The 21,265-nt window shown below is 43.3% G+C and overlaps 1 protein-coding gene across 2 annotated transcripts; it reads left to right on the top strand.

The window, feature by feature from the left end:
- The first annotated feature begins 4,791 nt into the window (after window positions 1-4,791).
- Window positions 4,792-20,991, top strand: OSGEPL1 (O-sialoglycoprotein endopeptidase like 1). Of its 2 annotated transcripts, XM_028750385.2 has the most exons (9): window positions 4,792-4,926; window positions 9,975-10,068; window positions 13,130-13,380; window positions 14,502-14,889; window positions 16,064-16,268; window positions 16,354-16,502; window positions 17,413-17,543; window positions 18,437-18,508; window positions 20,475-20,991. In XM_028750385.2, the coding sequence occupies exons 2-9, from the start codon at window positions 10,054-10,056 to the stop codon at window positions 20,554-20,556; spliced, it is 1,293 nt and encodes a 430-aa protein (XP_028606218.2). In that variant the 5' UTR covers window positions 4,792-4,926; window positions 9,975-10,053; the 3' UTR covers window positions 20,557-20,991. The 2 variants fall into 2 exon arrangements, with proteins under 2 accessions (XP_028606218.2, XP_077773402.1); XM_077917276.1 differs by lacking the exons at window positions 4,792-4,926; window positions 9,975-10,068 and having other exon boundaries at window positions 13,243-13,380; window positions 14,507-14,889.
- The last annotated feature ends 274 nt before the right edge of the window (window positions 20,992-21,265 follow it).

The following is a 21,265-nucleotide window of genomic DNA, read 5'->3' as shown; positions in this document are numbered from 1 at the left end:
TCATGGAAAAACATGCTGATTCCCAGACAGTCCGCGGACTGGATTTAGAAGGCCACATCCAGCCACCGGGCCTTAAGTTGCTTACCCCTGGTCTATATCCTATCTCTACCAACTATGTTGCTAACAGAAATAGGGAGCAGATGGGAATGTCCTCCTGCCCATTCGTTGGATGTGCACTTTACCAGTTTCTTTAAAATTAGCAGTTAAGAACTAAAAGATCCTAAATGCAAACATTGTTTCATTATCAGCCACCGCAATATTTAAATCTGATACGATAACACTTTTCTAGCAGTAAATGTAGTAACTTTTTGCATAATATTCCAAATGACAAACTTTTCAATTTTTCTGACTATAATTCAACTAGGGTTGCCTAGAGAACTTGTATAGCCCATTGGGGATGGGGAGAGACCCAAACCTGATGAAATTCTGCCTTCCGTGTTTAGGGAAGTTTTTAATGTCTGATGTTTCATCGCTTTTATATTATTATCATTAATTCTGTTGGGAGCCGCCCAGAGTGGCTGGGGAAACCCAGCCAGATGGGTGGGGTGGTATTATTATTATTATTATTATTAAATTTCTAAAGACATAATATAAATCAGTCGTTTAGTGGCTATACCTCCTAACCCTAACAACTGATTTTAAAATTGAATTCTAAAATACTGTTCCCACTTTTAAGTTGCTGCAAATTTCAAAGGAAGTTTTATAGCAGTTATATTAAAAGATTTTAAAAGAAAAAAGCAGACAAAACATTGCAGTCACAAGCTCAATATTAGACAATAGTGGATCAGATACTGTGTTAACTGTAAATATGACTACTGGTTTGAATGCAGGGTGATTATTTACTTACTAAATAATTACGTAGCAAGAATTGTGTAACTAAAAATTATTAGAGGAACAACTGATTGCCCTTTCATGTGGCATACTGCATGCTCCTGTATTTTTTGGGGCAAGTTGTTCCAAGCCCTTTTAATGACTAAATAATTGTTTCAGCTGGACAAAATAAATGGGAGTAGCTGGTTTTAGAATTAGAGGCTAAGCCACCCAGATACATACACATAACTAAAGAATGTTTACCTTCAGCTTGATCAATAAAGAGGATTTAATGGAAGAAATGTGCCCGAGTGCTAAATGTCAGCAACGCTTAAAAAAATGATTGACAGAAGCTTTGTACAGCCACGTTGTTTTTTAAATCAGTTGCTGTTTGTTAAGGCTTTCGACTCTACTATCACTGGAGATAACACAAGGAAAGCGACAACATTCACAACTGGCCTGGACTTTGGATACAAAGTGACTCATTTTGTCCAAGACATCTTCTTTCCAAATATCCAGAAATAGAATATTATGCAGCTTCATGTTTGGGAGATCATGTGACAGCTTACCTGACTTAACAGACTTTGAACGCTTGCATCCATAAGCTCTTGAAGTTTCTTACACTGCTGTGGCTTAATTCCTTTCAGACTGCTTTTGCTCTGATACTGTATCGGTGTGTGTTTTTTGAATATGCATATTCTTTTTCTGTAATGGAAAAAGTAGGTACTAAAAAACTGAAATTTGGGTTGTTATAAGAAAATACTGCTCCTTTTCCCTTAGGGGTATCCCAGAGCCTGTATGGAGTCCTTAAGTAGGTCGCCTATCAGAAGGAGAAAATAACAGAAGCCAACCAGAGAATATTGAGAAGCAAGGCAGCTAGTAAGCCTTATATTTATTAACTGTTGCAACAGGGTGCTCACTACCAGATAAAAAAGTAAAGGACCCCTGGACGGTTAAGTCCAGTCAAAGGCGACTATGGGGTTGCGGCACCCATCTCACTTTCAGGCTGAGGGAGCCGGCGTTTTTCTGCAGACAGCTTTCCGGGTCATGTGGCTAGCATGACTAAACTGCTTCTGGCGCAACGGGACACCGTGATGGAAACCAGAGTGCACAGAAACGCCGTTTACCTTCCTGCTGCAGCGGTACCTATTTATCTACTTGCACTGGCATGCTTTCGAACTGTTAGGTTGGCAGGAGCTGGGACAGAGCGACGGGAGCTCACTTGGTCGCGGGGATTTGAACTGCCAACCTTCTGATCGGCAAGTCCAAGAGGCTCAGTGGTTTAGACCACAGCGCCACCTGCATCCCTACGCTCACTACCACACGCAGGAGGCAGGAGGGACCAGAACAATGGTGCACAAGCCCTTATATAGACACTTGAAATTGCCCGCCCTGTAGCTCAAGACCGCCACCCCAAAACATCATACATACAGTGGTACCTCGGGTTACATACGCTTCAGGTTACAGACTCCGCTAACTCAGAAATATTACCTCGGGTTAAGAACTTTGCTTCAGGATGAGAACAGAAATCGTGCGCCGGCGGCAGCGGGAGGCCCCATTAGCTAAAGTGGTGTTTCAGGTTAAGAACAGTTTCAGGTTAAGAACAGACCTCCAGAACGAATTAAGTTCCTAACCCGAGGTACCACTGTACATCACAGAAGGAGGCAGTCTCCAACAAAATTCCTGTTTTGTCAGGATACCTGATAATAGCCACTCATTCCTCTACCTGGGCAGCCTGGCCATTCCTTTTGAGATGCTAAATACTTAGTTCCTGAATCCAGGTCACAGGTTCACCCTAAAGGTAACGGTAAAGGTACCCCTGCCCGAACAGGCCAGTCTTGACAGACTCTAGGGTTGTGCACTCATCTCACTTAAGAGGCCGGGAGCCAGCGCTGTCCAGAGACACTTCCGGGTCACGTGGCCAGCGTGACGAAGCTGCATCTGGCGAGCCAGCGCAGCACACGGAAACGCCGTTTACCTTCCCGCTATAAAGCGGTACCTATTTATCTACTTGCACTAAAGCGGTACCTATTTATCTACTTGCACTTAGGGGTGCTTTTGAACTGCTAGGTGGGCAAGAGCTGAGACCGAAAGACGGGAGCTCACCCCGCCGCGGGGATTCGAACCGCCGACCATACGATCGGCAAGTCCTAGGCACTGAGGTTTTACCCACAGCGCCACCTGACAGGTTCACCCTATTCATACACAAATACATCCTCAAGACAGTAAGCAAAAGACAATGGAGAGGCTTTCCCATTTCCTTCCTCCTCACAGAGAAATATTTGAGGTCCGTTTGGGAGAGTCAACATGGTTTCAGGATTGCTCTCCTGTACTATTTGAGACATGTGGTTTATATACTTATGTATGTGTTTGCCTTGTACATTTATGAACATATGATATATATATATATGAGACCTTAGAATTCCTATAACAGGGTGTACATGCAATATGGGGGGGGGGGGAGAAAAATCATGTAACAGCCTCATTTAGCTTCTTTCCCCCTCTTAAATAATATTCCTAAGGAAAAGATAACAGCTCTGCAAATCCAGACTAACTGCAAAGCCACCATACATTGCAAGCACATCACTTACCTCCAACCATCCTGGTAACTGGTTCATTAAGGATGTTGGACATTTCACAGGCTTCTATGGGTGTGTGTGTGTGCTCATAACAATTTAATAATTATCATTTATACCCTGCCCATCTGACGGGGTTTCCCCAGCCACTCTGGGCGGCTTCCAGCACATATAAAATCATAATAAAACTTGCTTGAAGTGTATGGCATGTATGCAGCCTAAAGGGGGGGGGGAGGTTTTAATAAGGACAGATAGAATCATCAAATCATAGGGTTGGAAGAGATCCTGAGCGATCAGTCCCCTGCAATGCATGTGAATGTAATATAAGAGTCTGCTCGTTCAAGGCTCATCTAGTCCAATGTTTTGACCAAACTGCGGGAGGCAGTGGAAGACAGGAGTGCCTGGCGTGCTCTGGTCCATGGGGTCACGAAGAGTCGGACACGACTAAACAACAAGAAGTCCAATGTTTACTGTTGGGCAAAGATTTGGTGAGTGAAAGGGACAGGACAAGGCTTGCATTGAGACCAAGAATATCTCTGAATTATTTTAGAAAGCAGCATATACCACTCCACACTACAGACTTGCACATCATGATTAAGAACAGAACCATTCTGATTCATGGGCTCCTGACTGCTGCTTGATGGACTCTTTTGTTCCAAAAGATGTTAGGTCACCTCATAGGCTTTTGTTTTTTTAATGTCATGGCTGTGGGAGTAGGGTGAAGCAGAGAGCAGAGGAAGGCGTAGTTCCTATTTTGTAGAAAAGGGAAGTTGTCTTTCAGGTCCGGCGGCTGCCCCAACCCATTAAAATGTCACATGAGGGTGCAGGATGCAAGCTTTCCAAGTTCCCCAGAATTCTTCAACCCGATAATTTCCCACCCCCACCCCGTCCATGATTTTGTTTGACATAGTCTGATTAAGAGCCCTGAAGAAGTCAAAGGTTTGCACATTATGGTGTGCATTTTTGGCTGCCCCAAAACTGTACCCCATTTTTGGATTAAAAAATAAAATTGGGGCCAATGTTATTATGCAGTTAGGACCATCTGCTATAAAATTTGCATGATTGTTTGGAAAAGCCCTCATTATAGAAAGCAAGCGTGGGGAAAATGTTTTTCCCCTTTTTAATTCCCTGTTTGATTCCCTACCAAAAGAAAAAAGCGCCATGCATGCAAAATACAGCACAGAAAACAAAGAATAACCCTAACTCTAGCAGACCCCATGCCCTCCAAAATGGAGGGTTCAAAAAGTGACCCGGAAATCGAGGGGCGCTCGCTGCTCTACCCTTTCGCTCGTCTGCAGCGACGTGATTGTTGCAGGCGTTCGCCTCTCCTGCCAATTCGATTGGTTTACCCTCGCTCACGTGGTCCCACCGAACGTGCGATGGGGGGCGGGGAAGGCCGTCCCAAGCGTCATTGCGCCAGTTTAACCCTTTCGGGGGCTTTCAACCTACCCCTCTTTGCACGCCCTTGAATGGGGGAGAGGCTGTTTGTTGCCCGTTCGTAGACACATACAGTACCCGGTTGGCGGGTAGCGAGTGGAAGGTAACTGTCGTCCTGGGGAAAAGGGGAGGTTTTTTTTAGATTAAGGGAAGGGGTGGGGGACCTTCTCTGCAGGGACCTTGTTTAATTTGGGTGGTTACCTGTCATGGATGCTTCAAAATAAGAAAAAATCCTTCCAGTAGCACCTTAGAGACCAACTAAGCTTGTTATTGGTATGAGCTTTTGTGTGCATGCACACTTCTTCAGTGTTTCCTGCATTGCAAGAGGGTTGGACTAGATGACCCGCTGGGATCCCACCCAGCTGTGCAGTTCTATGATTTTTGTGGACGGAGCCGCCAAAGCCAAATGCAGAAAGAAAGGGGCGAGGTAATGGCAATGATGCAGTGCCTAAATCAAAATTATTTAAAGCTGCTTCTCTGTGCGTGCATACTTGGGAGCAGCAATTCTAAGATGTGCATAGAAAGACAAAAAGGAAAACGCAGATTGTCCTACAACACTAACAATCCCAGTGTGGTTTGCAATGTACCTTGTACGAATGCTGATGTTATTTGCTTAGGGTTCGCCAACCACAAAACAGAAAGTCACAAAACTTGAAATATCTAAAAGGAGATAGGAGAAACTGGTTTCCGAATTTGCCTCTCTGTGCCACGTGCTAGCACTGGGCCTTGTCTCTTGTCCAGTTCCCTAGCATCTCTGATTTAACAGACAGATATCAATCAGGTGAAGATGCTGGGAAGAGCATGCAAGGCTGTGCAATAGTTTGGCATAAGACACTTTTCTGGGTGACTTTGTGTATATCATTAAGTCATGGGTACAATTTGCCACCTCAGGCATATCATTTGCGATTTGATTTGAGTGCTGATAAATTGGATGCTTTCCCCAGCAGAAGCAGTGTTAGAAACTGAGATATGAAAACTAGGAGCTAAATGGCACCTTAAACCTGGGTTGTGGGCGCCACAACGAAATGTACAGGCGAGCTTTTTTAATAACAAGGATACAAAGCTGAAAAGGAATGAACTGCAGCTAAAATATTATGTTCATTTTTCACATGGTCTAGTCCTTCTCCTGCCCACCCCCGTAATATTCTTAAGAGGGTCTCTTCTCCAGATTTCAGAGAGTAGCTGGAAGTGGGGAGGCAGAAAAAGGTCCTCCTTTCCTTCCACTCTGCAGTTTTAATCTGAAACCTTAGGCACAATATTGCGCCCAGAGCTCAGAAACTGCTTGCGCTAATGAAATTCCCCATTGCAAAATGTGCCTAGAACAATGGGAGTTTCAAACATTGAGCAGAAGCCTTGCAGCTCAGTGGTGGGTGCACAGTTTCTACAGGAAAACATCCTCAGGATTGTTTAATAATAATAAATAAAAATGTTTATGGCAAATATTTTTAAACTGCTCTTCATCTACACACCCGGGCAGAAGACAAAAGACATGGAATAAAACGAGTCATGCTGAAAAAAAGTCATCAGGAATAAACAGAGGCATATAAAAACAAACAGAAGAAACTAAATAATAAACAGGTTTTGAACTTTCAAATGCTTGGTCAAATAACCTTTTAACCCAGATGGTAATGTTGGCACCAGTCATTCTCCATTCCACAAATGGAACACCATGACATTGTTGCTGCATGATGAATTTCCCCTGACATCAGGACAAAGAAAATATCCTCCCCTTAAGAAATGGGCAGGTGGTTTAGGAAGAGGCACTCCTTTAGGTATTTGGGTTCTAAGACTTTTATGGCTTTAAAGGTCAGCACCAGCCCCTTGAATTAGGGTGGGAAGCAAAAGATATTTCAGAATTGGCGTAATATGATTCCATCTAGCAGTAGGCAGTTAAACATTCCGGTATTCTGCCTCTGTTGATACTTCTAAGCATTCTTCAAGGGCAGCCCAAATTTTAATAGCAATTTCTAGGGAATAGTACTAAATGTATGCTGATATTTTTTTATTTGGCTTATTTATGACAGATTACAAATATGTAACCTGAGTTTCATATAGGTAAAGGTAAAGGTACCGCTGCCCGTACGGGCCAGTCTTGGCAGACTCTAGGGTTGTGCGCCCATCTCACTTAAGAGGCCAGGGGCCAGCGCTGTCCGGAGACACTTTCCGGGTCACGTGGCCAGCGTGACAAAGCTGCATCTGGCGAGCCAGCGCAGCACACGGAAACGCCGTTTACCTTCCCGCCAGTAAGCGGTCCCTATTTATCTACTTGGACCAGGGGGTGCTTTCGAACTGCTAGGTTGGCAGGCGCTGGGACCGAACAATGGGAGCACACCCCGCCGCGGAGATTCGAACCGCCGACCTTTCGATCAGCAAGCCCTAGGCGCTGAGGCTTTTACCCACAGCGCCACCCACGTCCCTTTTGAGTTTCATATAACCCTACATCAAACCTTCCAGGGATGCTACCTACCTCTTAAGCAGGAGACAGAGGCCTTGATGTTCCATCTACTGCATACTCTAGTGTTTGGCTGTCTTCTATATTGCTTAAAGGATGAAGGAAAAGAGTAACACATTTTTAGACACAAGTGATAAGAGCAAAAACTATAAAGAATTCTTACGCCACAAGCTTTTAAAACGATTTTTAACACACAAAATTGTCTTTTGGAGGGGTTGTTTTGAAACATCAGATTGTATAAATCACTGTTAATGGATGTAATTTGCTTTTAGCAAAACTGCAGTAATTTCAAGCCTACAGGGGAAAATGAAATTATATAGCAGCCAGATGTAGGGGACACACGGCTGTTGTACCTTGAATAGCTATATGGAAGAAGGAATTTAAGCAGGTGTAGCTTGAAGGACAGAGACGACTCCCTGGTAAAGACCCTGATGTTGGAAAAGATGGAGGGCACAAGGAGAAGGGGCCGATGGAGGACAAGATGGTTGGACAGTGTTCTCGAAGCTACCAACATGAGCTTGACCAAGCTGCGGGAGGCAGTGGAAGACAGGAGTGCCTGGCGTGCTCAGGTCCAGGGGGTCACGAAGAGTCGGACACGACTAAACGACTAAACAACAACCTCGGTTTTCAAACATCTCCATTGATGAACATTTTGGTTTTTGAACACCAGAAGTAAATTTTTCGGTTTTCGAACCTCCAAGTTTACAAGTCCTTTCACATGAAAAATCCATTCCTGGCTTTCCTTCAAGATTCCTGTTTGAACAATCTAATTTGGCGTGGAGTGGAAGAGGAGGGAGCTTTTTAGCTGCTGCTGTTGTTAAGACAATTGAGAGCCAAAAGCTCTTTCCAATAGCCTGCAAATCACTCAGAGACCTACCAGAAGTCTCTGCAGAAATTGCCTCTGGTAGCTCTGAGCTCTCCTGCATAAGCCTTTCTTAAATGAATGGGAGCTCTGCCAGAGCACAGTGCTATTTGTTGAGATGCTCTATAGCAGAGGTTTGGCTCTGGGGACCCTCTCTCTGAGTGCCTTTCCCACTCTCCAAATCAGCCAAGAGTAAGGTTCATGATGCACTGCTGAAGGTTTAGAAGCTTTTCATTATTTATTGAGAAGCGATGAAGGAAAATCCCTATAATAAAGGATTAACACAGATGCTCGCGTTTCGTTCACCTGTGTTCCCTTCTGTAACCTGCCAACAGAGTTTTGTCCAGTTATTTAATCCTTCTGTTTGTTGTCCGCAACAGATTTCTCAGTGTTTGAAAGCTTTCAAAAGCATATCTCTCTTTCTTAGTTTTGGCATACGAAGCCATCCATAACGCTTAGCTTTCTCAAATCTTGAGGATTCTTTGGAAACAACAAACAGGGCTTGATTAGTATTGGCATAGTCTTTATTCATAAAATGAAGGTGGCTGAAGACTCAAATATCCAGTTTCACTATTCTCCCACTTTTGGGGCAATTGATACTGACTTCCAGCTACACCTGAATACCCTGGTCACATGAATCCTGAAGAAATGCACAGAATTCACCACTGTCCAGCTTTTGCCACACACTTCTTGTTTGCAGCATTCCAAGAATCAAACTGTTTTCAGTTCTCTGTGTATCATCCACACGCACACAGCTACTTTATGTTGCATAAACAGCAGTTACCCGTAACTGATGCCTGCCATGGGCAGAGAAGGTCGTTGTGAAAATGAGCCCTATGCTTAAAAAAGGTAAAGATAAAGGACCCCTGACAGTTAAGTCTAGTCGTGGAGGACTCTGGGGTTGCGGCGCTCATCTCGCTTTACAGGCCGAGGGAGCCGCCATTTGTCCGCAGACAGTTTTTCCGGGTCATGTGGCCAGCATGACTAAGCCGCTTCTGGTGCAACGGAACACCAAAACAAGAGCAGCACATGGAAATGCCATTTACCTTCCCGCCAGAGTGGTACCTATTTATCTACTTGCATTTTTTTTTGGTGTGCTTTCGAACTGCTAGGTTGGCAGGAACTGGGACCAGGCAATGGGAGCTCACCCTGTTGTGGGGATTCGAACCACCAACCTTCTGATCGGCATGCCCAAAAGGCTCAGTGGTTTAGACCACAGTGCCACCCACGTCCCACACTCACACAGCTACTTTATGTTGCATAAACACCTGTTACCCATAACTGACGCCTGCTGTGGGCAGAGAAGGTTGTTGTGAAAATGAGCCCTATGCTTAACTACAGTAAAAAACTCAGCAGAAGAAAAACCCCAGCAGAAACCTCCCCTTCTGTCTGTTAACCCCTAGCATTGTACTACACAATAACACAAGGAATTCAGGGCCTCGTGCCTGTTCATGTGCTTTTCCCTTTGCACAAGCCAACAAACAAACCCAGAATCTTGGCTTGTTCCATTGGTCAATGGCTTTGGAACAAGCCATGGTATTAAGACAGCTTCAAACCATTGTTTGAGATCCTGACTTGTTTCTGAAATAATTAGCCACAGTTTCCCAGTTCAGACAAAACAGGAAGCTATAGTTAATAAAAGACTTCATCGTTTGCTGGCAGATATTTGCTGGCTTGCGGAAAGAGAGAAGGAGCAAAGAGCTGCAGCCAATCCCAAAACATGTAGCATTACCCAAAGGCCTACTTTATGTCTTGGCTTATTATTATTATTATTATTATTATTATTATTATTATTATCATCATCATTAAACCAAAACATGATTTCTATTTATTCCAGATTTATTTGAACCGTGTCTCTTTGGAAACTGTGAAATGTGACGCCTGAATTGATAAAGAAAGAACACTCTTTCAACACAATGTTTTTGACACAGGTAAAATCATCCCCCATACACTCTCTCTCTCTCTCTCTCTCTCTCTCTGTGTGTGTGTGTATATATATATGATTGATCACTTTCTTTGCTTCCAGATGTCTAGCCCATTACATTACCTCAGAATGTGTTTTGTTTTCTTCTGTCAGTGTTTGACCTTCAGCATGACTGTCATTCTAGACAGTATTGGTGTTTTCCAAATAGTTTGATGACATTTATTCATAGTTCACTAGCCTCAGGCTGCCCTTAATCCAGCATACCTCAACAAGTTATACAGATAGCCAAGACATTAAAAAAACCTGTTAAAATTATACAGCTATAAAGTTTGCAAAACCGCAAGAGAATGGATATGTTTGCTTTGTGCTGCTTATGAGAGGCCTGTGACAGATTCCTCAAAATCAATTAATGTGCAAGGACAGGGGTGCCCAAACTTTTTTCAAAGAGGGCCAGGTTTGATGAAGTGAACATGCGTGAGAGCCGACCAAAGTTGTTGAGCTTTTTAAAGGATTTTACCCCAGGTTCTTAGGATTTAGGATTTAACCCCAAAGTTGTTGAGCTTTTGAGCTTTTTTAAGGCTTTTACCCCAGGACATATACTGCCACGGAGGCCAGATTAGGCCCCTGAAATGGACTTTGGACATGTCTGTGCTAGGAGGAAGGAGGATTGCTTCTGACCCGGTAGAATAATAATAATAATAATTTATTATTTGTACCCCGCCCATCTGGTTGGGTTTCCCCAGCCACTCTGGGCGGCTTCCATAGAAACCAAAAAACACTAAAATATCATACATTAAAAACTTCCCTGAACAGGGCTGCCTTAAGATGTCTTCTGAATGTCAGGTAGTTGTTTATCTCTTTGACATCTGATGGGAGGGCGTTCCACAGGGCGGGTGCCACTACCGAGAAGGCCCTCTGCTTGGTTCCCTGTAGCTTTGCTTCTCGCAATGAGGGAACCGCCAGAAGGCCCTCGGCGCTGGACCTCAGCGTCCGGGCAGAACGATGGGGGTGGAGACGCTCCTTCATGTATACTGGGCCGAGGCCGTTTAGGGCTTTAAAGGTCAACACCAGCACTTTGAATTGTGCTCGGAAACGTACTGGGAGCCAATGTAGGTCTTTCAAGACCGGTGTTATGTGGTCTCGGCGGCCGCTCCCAGTCTCCAGTCTAGCTGCCGCATTCTGGAATAGCTGTAGTTTCCGAGTCACCTTCAAAGGTAGCCCCACGTAGAGCGCATTGCAGTAGTGAAAAATAGTGCACTGCTGAGTGCAAGGAAACCGATATTCCAGAAACGTTAAAGACACCTGAATCTTTCCCAACAAATGAGTAATTGTGTGAATCCACTGGGTTTTTGAAATACCCCAACATGTATTGCAGTTTAAATTTGTTTTAAATACTCATCTAGCTCTTATTTGGGACCCCAGCTTTGATAAAGAGAATTATACTGTAGCCTTATGAGGCTTTGCCCTCGGGTGGGAAAAATATTGCGCCCGGGAAAGGGAAAATGGGAGTCAACAGACACTCAAGGAATAGTTTCGGAGAAAAAGCTTTATTTCTACCATCCATGAACTGGTAGAAGGAGCAAGTGTGATAACTCACAAAAAGCATGCATGAGTTCACAGTCATATGCACAGAGTATATATATATGTACCCCTTCCAGTTCCCTCCCCTTTCTCCTCCCTCAGGAGTCCTGCCCATGATGTGTTTCCTCTGAGCATGAACAGAACGCTGTCTTGGGACTATTGTGGACTCTTGGCACCCTTCCCAGGAAAGGGGAATGAGAGTGGTTCAGCATGTCCAAAGATGTTGCAACTAGAGTGAGATAAAAGTCAGTTCTCAGGCCTGCTCTGAACAGAGCCTATTCATTAGCTTTTTGAAGCATTCTTGTACTGATAAAAAGTAATGGTTTGCCCTTGCCACAGCATCTTGTGAGAAAAGCAGAGAAGAGCAGAGAAAAGCTGTTTTGGATTTTTAGAAGACAAAAGGAATTTTGGACAGTTTTGAGGCCTGGTTGGGGGGGGGGCTTCGGGCCAAGTGGGGTCACCTGTCCTCACCTCCTTCATTACGGCTTACCAATTTCTTACCCCCCACACCAAAGGTTTTCAAATCCATATGGGAGGGAGATAATTAGGTCAACAACTTTATTAATGTGAATTTTTTATTCTTTTTTTGTCGGCCAACATGGCTGCCTTTGTTTTTGAATAAATAGATAAACCTTGGCAAAAGTATTGTCATGTTGCTTGATGCTTAGAGAACAGAATTTGTTCAAGCCTATATGCATTAAATAACATGTGTGGGTGTATATCACATACACGTATAGAAACAATAGTGGGGGGAGGGCCTGTATTGTTAAATTGCATTAAACAAATTTAAACTATGTTTTAATGTGAACATGTAGCATGCTCAAAAATTCCCAGGGTATACGTCCCCTGCTCCAGCTGTTGCCACACCATGCAGTGTTTTTCACCCCTGGGGTTTTCTCAAAAGTATGCAGTACCATTTTTTCCTAGAAGAAAAGCACTGACAACGTGTATGAAACAACCCTGAGCTTGGCTTACCATAACGTCTTCAAAGGGCTCACGGTTGCTTTCCCCCAAACAAACAACAAGCAGTAATCTAAGAACAAACCTTGATTTCCACTCATGGTTGGTTTGGGGAAAACAGTCCAGAGCAGCCCAGGTTTGAACACCACAACAGGCTGGATCCTGGCTTGTTTCATCAGTGGTATGGGAACAGCAGAAACAGCAGACGAGCACCATGGGAATTTTTGAACAGTGTGTTCCAGGATGTTGAGTGTTCACATTGAACCATAGCTTGTAGTCCATAGGGAACAAAATGTAGGATCTCAGTTCTGGTGATCTGGGGTTAAATGTCAGCTCAGTCAAGACGTCCCACTGAGAACAGGGGGAAAAACAATTAGTTTCACTTGGAAAATCATCTAAAAAGTCAACTGAGGCACTCCCTTCCCTCATAAGTTATGCCGGAACTAATCACCTGTAGGGTGGGAATAGAGAGCCTGGGCACGGTAGTGACTACAAGATGTTAAATTCTAAATTCTGTTATTGTACAGTTTCTTTGTAGGTATGCCTGTCTACAGAAATCTTTCGCAGTGAGCGGTTTTGGAGGAGCAATTTCAAAACCTCCTGAACCTTGCTGGATCTATTGTTTAAGAAGAGTTCCTGTTTGCTGTGGCAAATGCTTTTCTACCAAAATAGTTCTGGGTATCGAAACTAGCTGCGATGATACAGCCGCAGCTGTGGTGGATGAAGCTGGCAACATTTTAGGAGAAGCCCTGCATTCTCAAAGCGCGGTTCATCTGAAGTAAGTAATTCTTACTGTTGGTGAAAACATAGTTTTAGGTACTTGGTTGTTTAGTCGTTTAGTCGTGTCCGACTCTTCGTGACCCCATGGACCAGAACATGCCAGGCACTCCTGTCTTCCACTGCCTCCCGCAGTTTGGTCAAACTCATGCTGGTAGCTTTGAGAACACTGTCCAACCATCTCGTCCTCTGTCGTCCCCTTCACCTTGTGCCCTCCATCTTTCCCAACGTCAGGGTCTTTTCCAGGGAGTCTTCTCTTCTCATGAGGTGGCCAAAGTATTGGAGCCTCAGTTTCACGATCTGTCCTTCCAGTGAGCACTCAGGGCTGATTTCCTTCAGAATGGATAGGTTTGATCTTCTTGCAGTTCATGGGACTCTCAACAGTCTCCTCCAGCACCATAATTCAAAAGCATCCATTCTTCGGCGATCAGCCTTCTTTATGGTCCAGCTCTCACTTCCATACACTACGTACGTTGAATATCATGTTATTTTGTCATCATGTGTTACGCCGCAGTATCTGTAAGTGCATCTAGATCACTGCCACAGTATCAACAATCCAAGATTAGTGGTGTCAAAAAGCTCCTAAAAGTCTGGGAAAAACAACACACACACACACACACACACACACACACACAAAATTGATCTCTAGTGTTGCTACTACAGCTGTGTTGGAAGCCAGAACTGCAGGTTGCCAAAAAAGAAAGAAGTGCTGACTAGCCAGAACATCAACTTCTGTGTTTGAGACTTTTGAGCTAAGCCAAACAGATTTAACGTAAGAACTGTGTACTTTTTTTTATAAAAAAATAAATTTTATTAGTATTTTCCACACAACAACAACACGAAAAATATGGAAAATTAACAATACACAACGCACAAAAACCAACATTTGAAAACTAAAGAAAGCAACAACAACTAAAAAATATATCCATATCTTACAAGTTAATACTATAAACACTAAAACAACAGCTACAAGACATTGACTTCCACGAATCCCACAGCACCTCCTTTATCTCTCACTGTGTCTTCCTGTTTTCCTTATCATCTCTATCCTAACATCTAGATATAAATCCCTCTTTCTTATCCTTTCACGTAAGCATCATGTACATGTTTGTTTCTCATCAGAACAGGTGGAATTATTCCTTCGGTGGCACAACAGCTTCACCAAGAAAACATTGCAAGGGTAGTGCAAGAAGCACTTGCCGTCAGCAGAGTTAGCGCAGATGGACTCTCAGCCATTGCAACAACCGTGAAGCCAGGACTTGCTTTGAGCCTCGGAGTTGGCTTGGCCTATAGTCTGGAACTGGTGGAGAAATGCAAGAAGCCTTTCATTCCCATCCATCATATGGAGGCGCACGCTCTCACCGTTAGGTTGACCAATCGTGTGGACTTCCCGTTCCTGGTTCTTTTGCTCTCTGGGGGTCACTGTATACTAGCGGTAGCGCAAGGAGTTTCAGATTTCCTTCTCCTTGGACAGACATTGGACATTGCACCTGGGGACATGTTGGATAAGGTAATCCTTTTAATTAGTGTTTATTTATTATAACATTTGTATGCTGCTATATCATAAATAGGGACGTGGGTGGCGCTGTGGGTTAAACCACAGAGCCTAGGACTTGCCGATCAGAAGGTTGGTTGTTTGAATCCCCGTGACGGGGTGAGCTCCCATTGCTCGGTCCCTGCTCCTGCCAACCTAGCAGTTCGAAAGCACGTCAAAGTGCAAGTAGATCAATAGGTATTCCTCTGGCGGGAAGGTAAACGGCGTTTCCGTGTGCTGCTCTGGTTCGTCAGAAGCGGCTTAGTCATGCTGGCCACGTGACCCGGAAGCTGTACGCCGGCTCCCTCGGCCAATAAAGCGAGATGAGCGCCACAACCCCAGAGTCGGTCACGACTGGACCTAATGGTCAGGGGTTCCTTTACCTTTACCTTATATCATAAATATATATCTATCAAAGCAGTTTACAGCAATAAAAACACATAGCAACACAACACAACACAACACAACACAACACAACACAATACAATACAATACAATACAATACAATACAATACAGCTATAAAGTTAAAAACAGACATCAATTAACCATTGTGGAAGGATGTGGTACCTTGGTACTCGAATGGCTTGGCTCCCGAACACTGTAAACTCGGAAGTGTTCCAGTTTGTGAACATTTTTCAGAAGCCAAACATCTGACGTGGCTTCCACAGCTTCTGCTTGAGTGCTGGAAGTTCCTGCAGTCAATTGGAAGCCACGCCTTGGTTTTCGAACAGTTTCAGGAGTTGAATGGACTACAGGAACAGATTGAGTTTGATTGAGTATTCCTAATCGCCTGCATAGGCCTGGTGGAATAGATAAGTTTTCAGCAGGCGTTTAAAGGTTGGCACAGAAGGCCCCTGCTGAATCCTGTTGGCAGAATAGCCCACGGGACAGGGCCAATGAGGAAAGCCCTGTGCAATTGTCCCACTTGCTTGGTGATCATTTAGCTAATTGGGATAAAACCGTAACAATGTGGCTGCCATGCGGCTGGCTCAGTGTCAAGCCTCAGCACATAACAACAAGGATTTGAGGTGTGACTTGGGTCCTTCAGAATCATAAAGCTATTCCTTGTGCTCATTTGCCTTTTCCAGTGACTTTTAAAATATATGTTCACATTTTTTTTTATTTTCTGCTTCCATTTGGATTGTTTAGGTAGCCAGAAGGCTTTCTTTACGAAAGCACCCAGAGTGCTCTGGCCTGAGCGGTGGAAAAGCGATAGAACGTTTGGCTCAGCAGGGAAATAGATGGCGTTATGAATTCAAAGTCCCCATGGAGCAACATCACAACTGCAACTTTTCCTTTGCTGGACTTCAGTCCCAGGTCACTAGAGCAATCGCAGAAAAAGAAAAGGAGGAAGGTATTTACCAAAATAGGACGGATACAAATTGCGCATGAGAGCTTCACATAGCCTTGGGAAACCTATTTGATCGTGATTTCTGCAGGGCGCCAGGAAGGACAACTCCTGTCCTGCATACCAGACCTTGCTGCAGCAGTCCAGCACACGGTGACTGCTCATATTGTCGCTCGAACGCACCGAGCCATTCATTTCTGTAGAAGGAAGGGTATCTTGCCACAGAGGAAGGCAACTTTGGTAAGTGTCAAAGCAACATTTAAAAATTCCTTCCAGTAGCACCTTAGAGACCAACTAAGTTCGTTATTGGTATGAGGTTTCATACGCATGCACACTTCTTCAGTGTGTGTGTGTGTTGTCAGGGAACTGTGTCTTTCCCTCCGAAGCGCCCCTTGGGATGATTCATCACTCTTCTGTCCTGACATATATCCGAAGATATCTGCACACACAAACATAGCAGAGTTCAAAGCAGAAGCTGGACTTGAGGTGTAGAATACTCAGCTAATTTATTATGTACAAGATCAAGTGTTGCAGAACAAAGAAATCAAGGCTCCTCTCTCCTTCTCGTCCGAGAGAGAACAGAAAATGCAAAAGCATAACATAACGGAACAGTGTAACTGAACTTCCCTTCTCATGACTCCAACAGTGTGGAATGTCAACACAGACATGTGATGAAAACAATCACACATCAGCAGTGGGGAGGAATGAAATCCCAACATGTGTGTGTTGCACAATTAACTTATCCTAAGCTCCAACAATGTGGCCAGCAGCTTAGTTGTATTAATCGCTTGCACCTTTAGGTCCAGGAAGTGGTAACCTGATCAACAGAGAGACACAAATTAGTAACAAATATTATTAACTAACACGAAGGAAATAAAATGAAAACTGAATCCAAGAGCACAAGACTTTGCATGTACTTGGGGAAAGTCAACATGTCATGTGGCTTTGCCACACCCATTGTATGTAATACCTAATTGTGCCTACTCAGATATCTTTATATGAATTTCAAAATGGCAGAGGGGGAGAGGCCACGTTTCTGCCCTGTGCAGGGATTACTGCCAGCAAGGTGTGCCAGGTTGCTATAAGCATAATCCTGCCACCCTACTTCCTCAGACTTCCCATAAACATGACTTTCAAACACTGGTTTCAGGTGGCTTCGGGGGGTGTTGCAAGTAACCAGTATATCCGGAAAGCTCTGCAGGTTTTAACAGATGCCACCGATTTCGCCCTGGTATGTCCGCCTCCCAGACTGTGCACTGACAACGGTGTTATGATTGCATGGTAAGCAAATATGTGGTTTTTTTCTTCTGTTTGGAATTCTGTTCTGAATTATAATGCAACATAGTTAATTGGAAAACACTTCGTTGGTATATCTAAACACAGTTTCTGTGTAGTTGTATATAGCCCCATGGGAGTTAGTTGCCAATAAATGTATACGTTTTGTATATGTGATGGCGTTGTATATTTGGGGTACATACCTTTCTTAGAGGACGCGGGTGGCGCTGTGGTCTAAACCACAGAGCCTACGGCTTGCTGATCAGAAGGTCGGCAGTTTGAATCCCAGCAACGGGGTGAGCTCCCGCTGCTCTGTCCCAGCTCCTGTCAACCTAGCAGTTCGAAAACACGTCAAAGTGCAATTAGATAAATAGGTACTGCTCTGGTGGGAAGGTAAATGGGGTTTCCGTGCACTGCTCTGGTTCGCCAGAAGCGGCTTAGTCATGCTGGCCACATGACCCAGAAGCTGTCTGTGGACAAACATCGGCTCCCTCAGCCAGTAAAGCGAGATGAGTGCGCAACCCCAGAGTTGTCCACGGTTGGACCTAACGGTCAGGGGTACCTTTACCTTTACCTTTCTTACATGGAAGTTCATTAAGTGTGAACCACCCTGGTAGCATTGTCCTTCGGAGAGAAAACAGCCTGTTATTGTTGGGTGAAGAAGAAGGAGGAGGAGGAGGAGGAGGAGGAGGAGAAGAAGAAGAAGAAGAAGAAGAAGAAAGAGCATGGCCAAACCACGTTTTCTCCAGTCAAGGGCTCTTCTTAGGCTAGCAGAAATTATCTCTGTCTGAAATCTCTTTGCTGAGCTTACATCAACAATACTGCATTTAGTTCACTGTAATGGGCGGGGAAATGAACTAGTTTATGAAAAACACTTTACACGAATATTCTCTCTTTAGGAATGGCATTGAAAGGCTTTGTGCAGGACTGGGTGTTTTATATAGCACAGAAGGCATAAGATACGAACCAAAGTAAGTAGTATTTATTATATTTTCCCCTCAGTTTTATATACTGTGTTCTGTTATCTCTGTAGCACTCCAGAAAAACAGAGACTATCTGTGGACTGCTTTAAAATCTTACGAGACCTAGAGAGAGTGGAGTAGCAGAAGTCCCATGCCATAGTTTTGTGTTCCTCTCCTTTGTTCCTTATATCCAGGATTATACCTCTGTATTCTTCCTTGCTGTATAGCAGCCCAAATCAGTTCAGTAGTATTTAACCTTGCAAAATATAATATATTGGGTGGGTGGGTGTGGGTGGGTGTAGGTGTGGGAAATGCACAATAGGAAAATGTTGCACAATTGTTGGGAATAAAATTGGACATATTGACAGAGAAAACACCAATCTCTGACCATTTCAGGTTTTTAATGTTACCCAGGTGTTCTTCTCAAAATTTGGGAATATGATTTCCTGTCCGTTGGAAATCACTGTAGTGAACAAAAATTGATGGCAAATTCCAGCTGGCCCACACTGATTGACATGTTGGAGGTTGAATGGATACATAGAGCTTTTTGAATTCTGTTATTCGTCCTTGGATAAGGTGTTATAGGACCTCAGAATCCATCAGGGGTTTCATAGAGACAGAAAGAATGTTTTTAAATTTTAATTACAGTGCTCAGATATTTCAACAGGTTTGTTCACCACTGTGCTTTTTTATGGACGATTTCCATATCAGTGTTGACCCTGTTCATATTATAGACAGCACATAATTCCTCTCACTGGATTTGGGGGTACACCCTACTGCTGATATTATATAGTGGGAGGTCCTTAAATTGTTTAAATTAATATATAAAAAAGAAAGAATAAGCGGCATTTCGTTCAGCAATACTAGTCGCGTGTTGTTTTCTTTTGCTGTAGCTTGGCATCTTTTTTTTCCTTTAGGCTCAGCTGCAATCCCAAATCTAAACATAGACTGAGTTACACTTTCCTAAGGACCAAATTCATCTTGGCTTTTCATCAGAATTTGAGCTATGTGCTGTTGTCAATGCCCTCTTCCGGGCTCTCAGCCATGTATCTGATTTTTCACTCACAAACGGCTGTGTCTGATTCCCTGTGACTTTGTCTGTAGCTTTTGGCTTGGACAACAAGTTTCTTGCTCTGCCAACTGTACTTTCAGAGCCTCTATATTTCTGGGGAGGACAGTTCTTCCCAAAAAACAACAGAAGTAGCCACCCTTCTCACTGAATTTCTTCCAAAATAGAAATTTGGGGGAGTGGGGAAAATAAAAGAAATGTAAATACGTTCCTTTAGCTATAGTGTCAACTTACCATTTCTCACGTGGCTGCTGCCCTGAAGGAAATAAACAAAGTGCTCAGCTTATGGATGTTCTCTGTCCTATTTATATGGTCTTTCAGGACTTAGTAAATCTCTCTGGTGTAGCTTCTCCTCTCCTTGGGGTTGAGGAGCGAAAGAGGGGAGAATGAACTACTGATATTTGTCTTGGGAACAAAAGAAGGGTGAGGGCAAATAATAATTTTATCCTTGTGGAAAATGTATAATTCTTTTCCTGAAGAAAGTATACTGAACTCAAAAATCCTATGAAGAGACATCACTGTTATGAGAGGAATTGTCCGAAGACTTATGAGGAAACTTAAAATTTATTAACAAGATGTTTAAATTCTAGATGAGATACAAAAGGTCAAATCTGTTTATACGGATCAAGAAAACCCAAATACTTCTGCTTGGTGTTAGTCTGCACAATGTAGTAATACTAAACTATAGCTGCATTGTTTTGCATAGTACAACAGTCTTCATTATGGGAATTAAGATTAAGAATGGTATAAAGGAGATACTGAGCATAGAATTCATTATTACCTACAGGAGCCAAATACGTATGCGGTTTATAATGCTGGCTAATTATTTTGTATGATACTGAATTTATAATGGTATGCCTATGCTTGTGTCTTAAATGTTTTGTTTTTTTAATTCTTATTTATTAGAGCTCTGCTTGGGACTGATATCTCAGAAGAAGTCCAAAAAGCTTCCATCAAAATGCCAGACCAAATCAGATGTGAAAAGTGAATTCTGCCACCATCCATTTCAATGGGAGCTCCATGCCATTTGCCCCAGCCTCTGTATGACAATGTGCCATTGCTGAGATTTTTCAGTACTACACTTGGGATATCAAAATGAAAAATAAACCAAGAATAATTGATAATTGATATCAGCATAGGCATTCTTATAAGGTGTAAATGAAGAAGATATTTCTAAGCGTTCTATCCTGTTCTGTAAATTTCAACATTGACCGTTGTTGACAGTTAAACAAGGCTTTTGGTTTCAAAAAGGACTAGTGGAAAGAAGAAGTAAAAGCAGAAGGGTTTGTGCATGACAGATAATTCCATTTCCTTTCCCAAGTGGTTGCATACTTGAATACAGTTGCTCTTCTTGATTGTGGACTTCTTGATTGTGAGGCTACCTACACCAAAGCGAATTGGAATAAATCCCCTTCTGAACTTGTTTATAATTTTACTCTGTTTGTTAATACAATGGTACCTCGGGTTACATACGCTTAAGGTTACATACGCTTCAGGTTACAGACTCCGCTAACCCAGAAATAATATCTCGGGTTAAGAATTTTGCTTCAGGATGAGGACAGAAATCACGCGGTGGTGGCGCAGCAGCAGCAGGAGGCCCCATTAGCTAAAGTGGTGCTTCAGGTTAAGAACAGTTGCAGCTTAAGAACAGACCTCCAGAACGAATTAAGTTCTTAACCCGAGGTACTACTGTATAG

The sequence above is a fragment of the Podarcis muralis genome, chromosome 1 (assembly GCF_964188315.1).
Source record: "Podarcis muralis chromosome 1, rPodMur119.hap1.1, whole genome shotgun sequence".
In the NCBI taxonomy this organism is placed as follows: domain Eukaryota; kingdom Metazoa; phylum Chordata; class Lepidosauria; order Squamata; family Lacertidae; genus Podarcis; species Podarcis muralis.
This window is presented reverse-complemented; position numbering and strand designations above follow the sequence as displayed.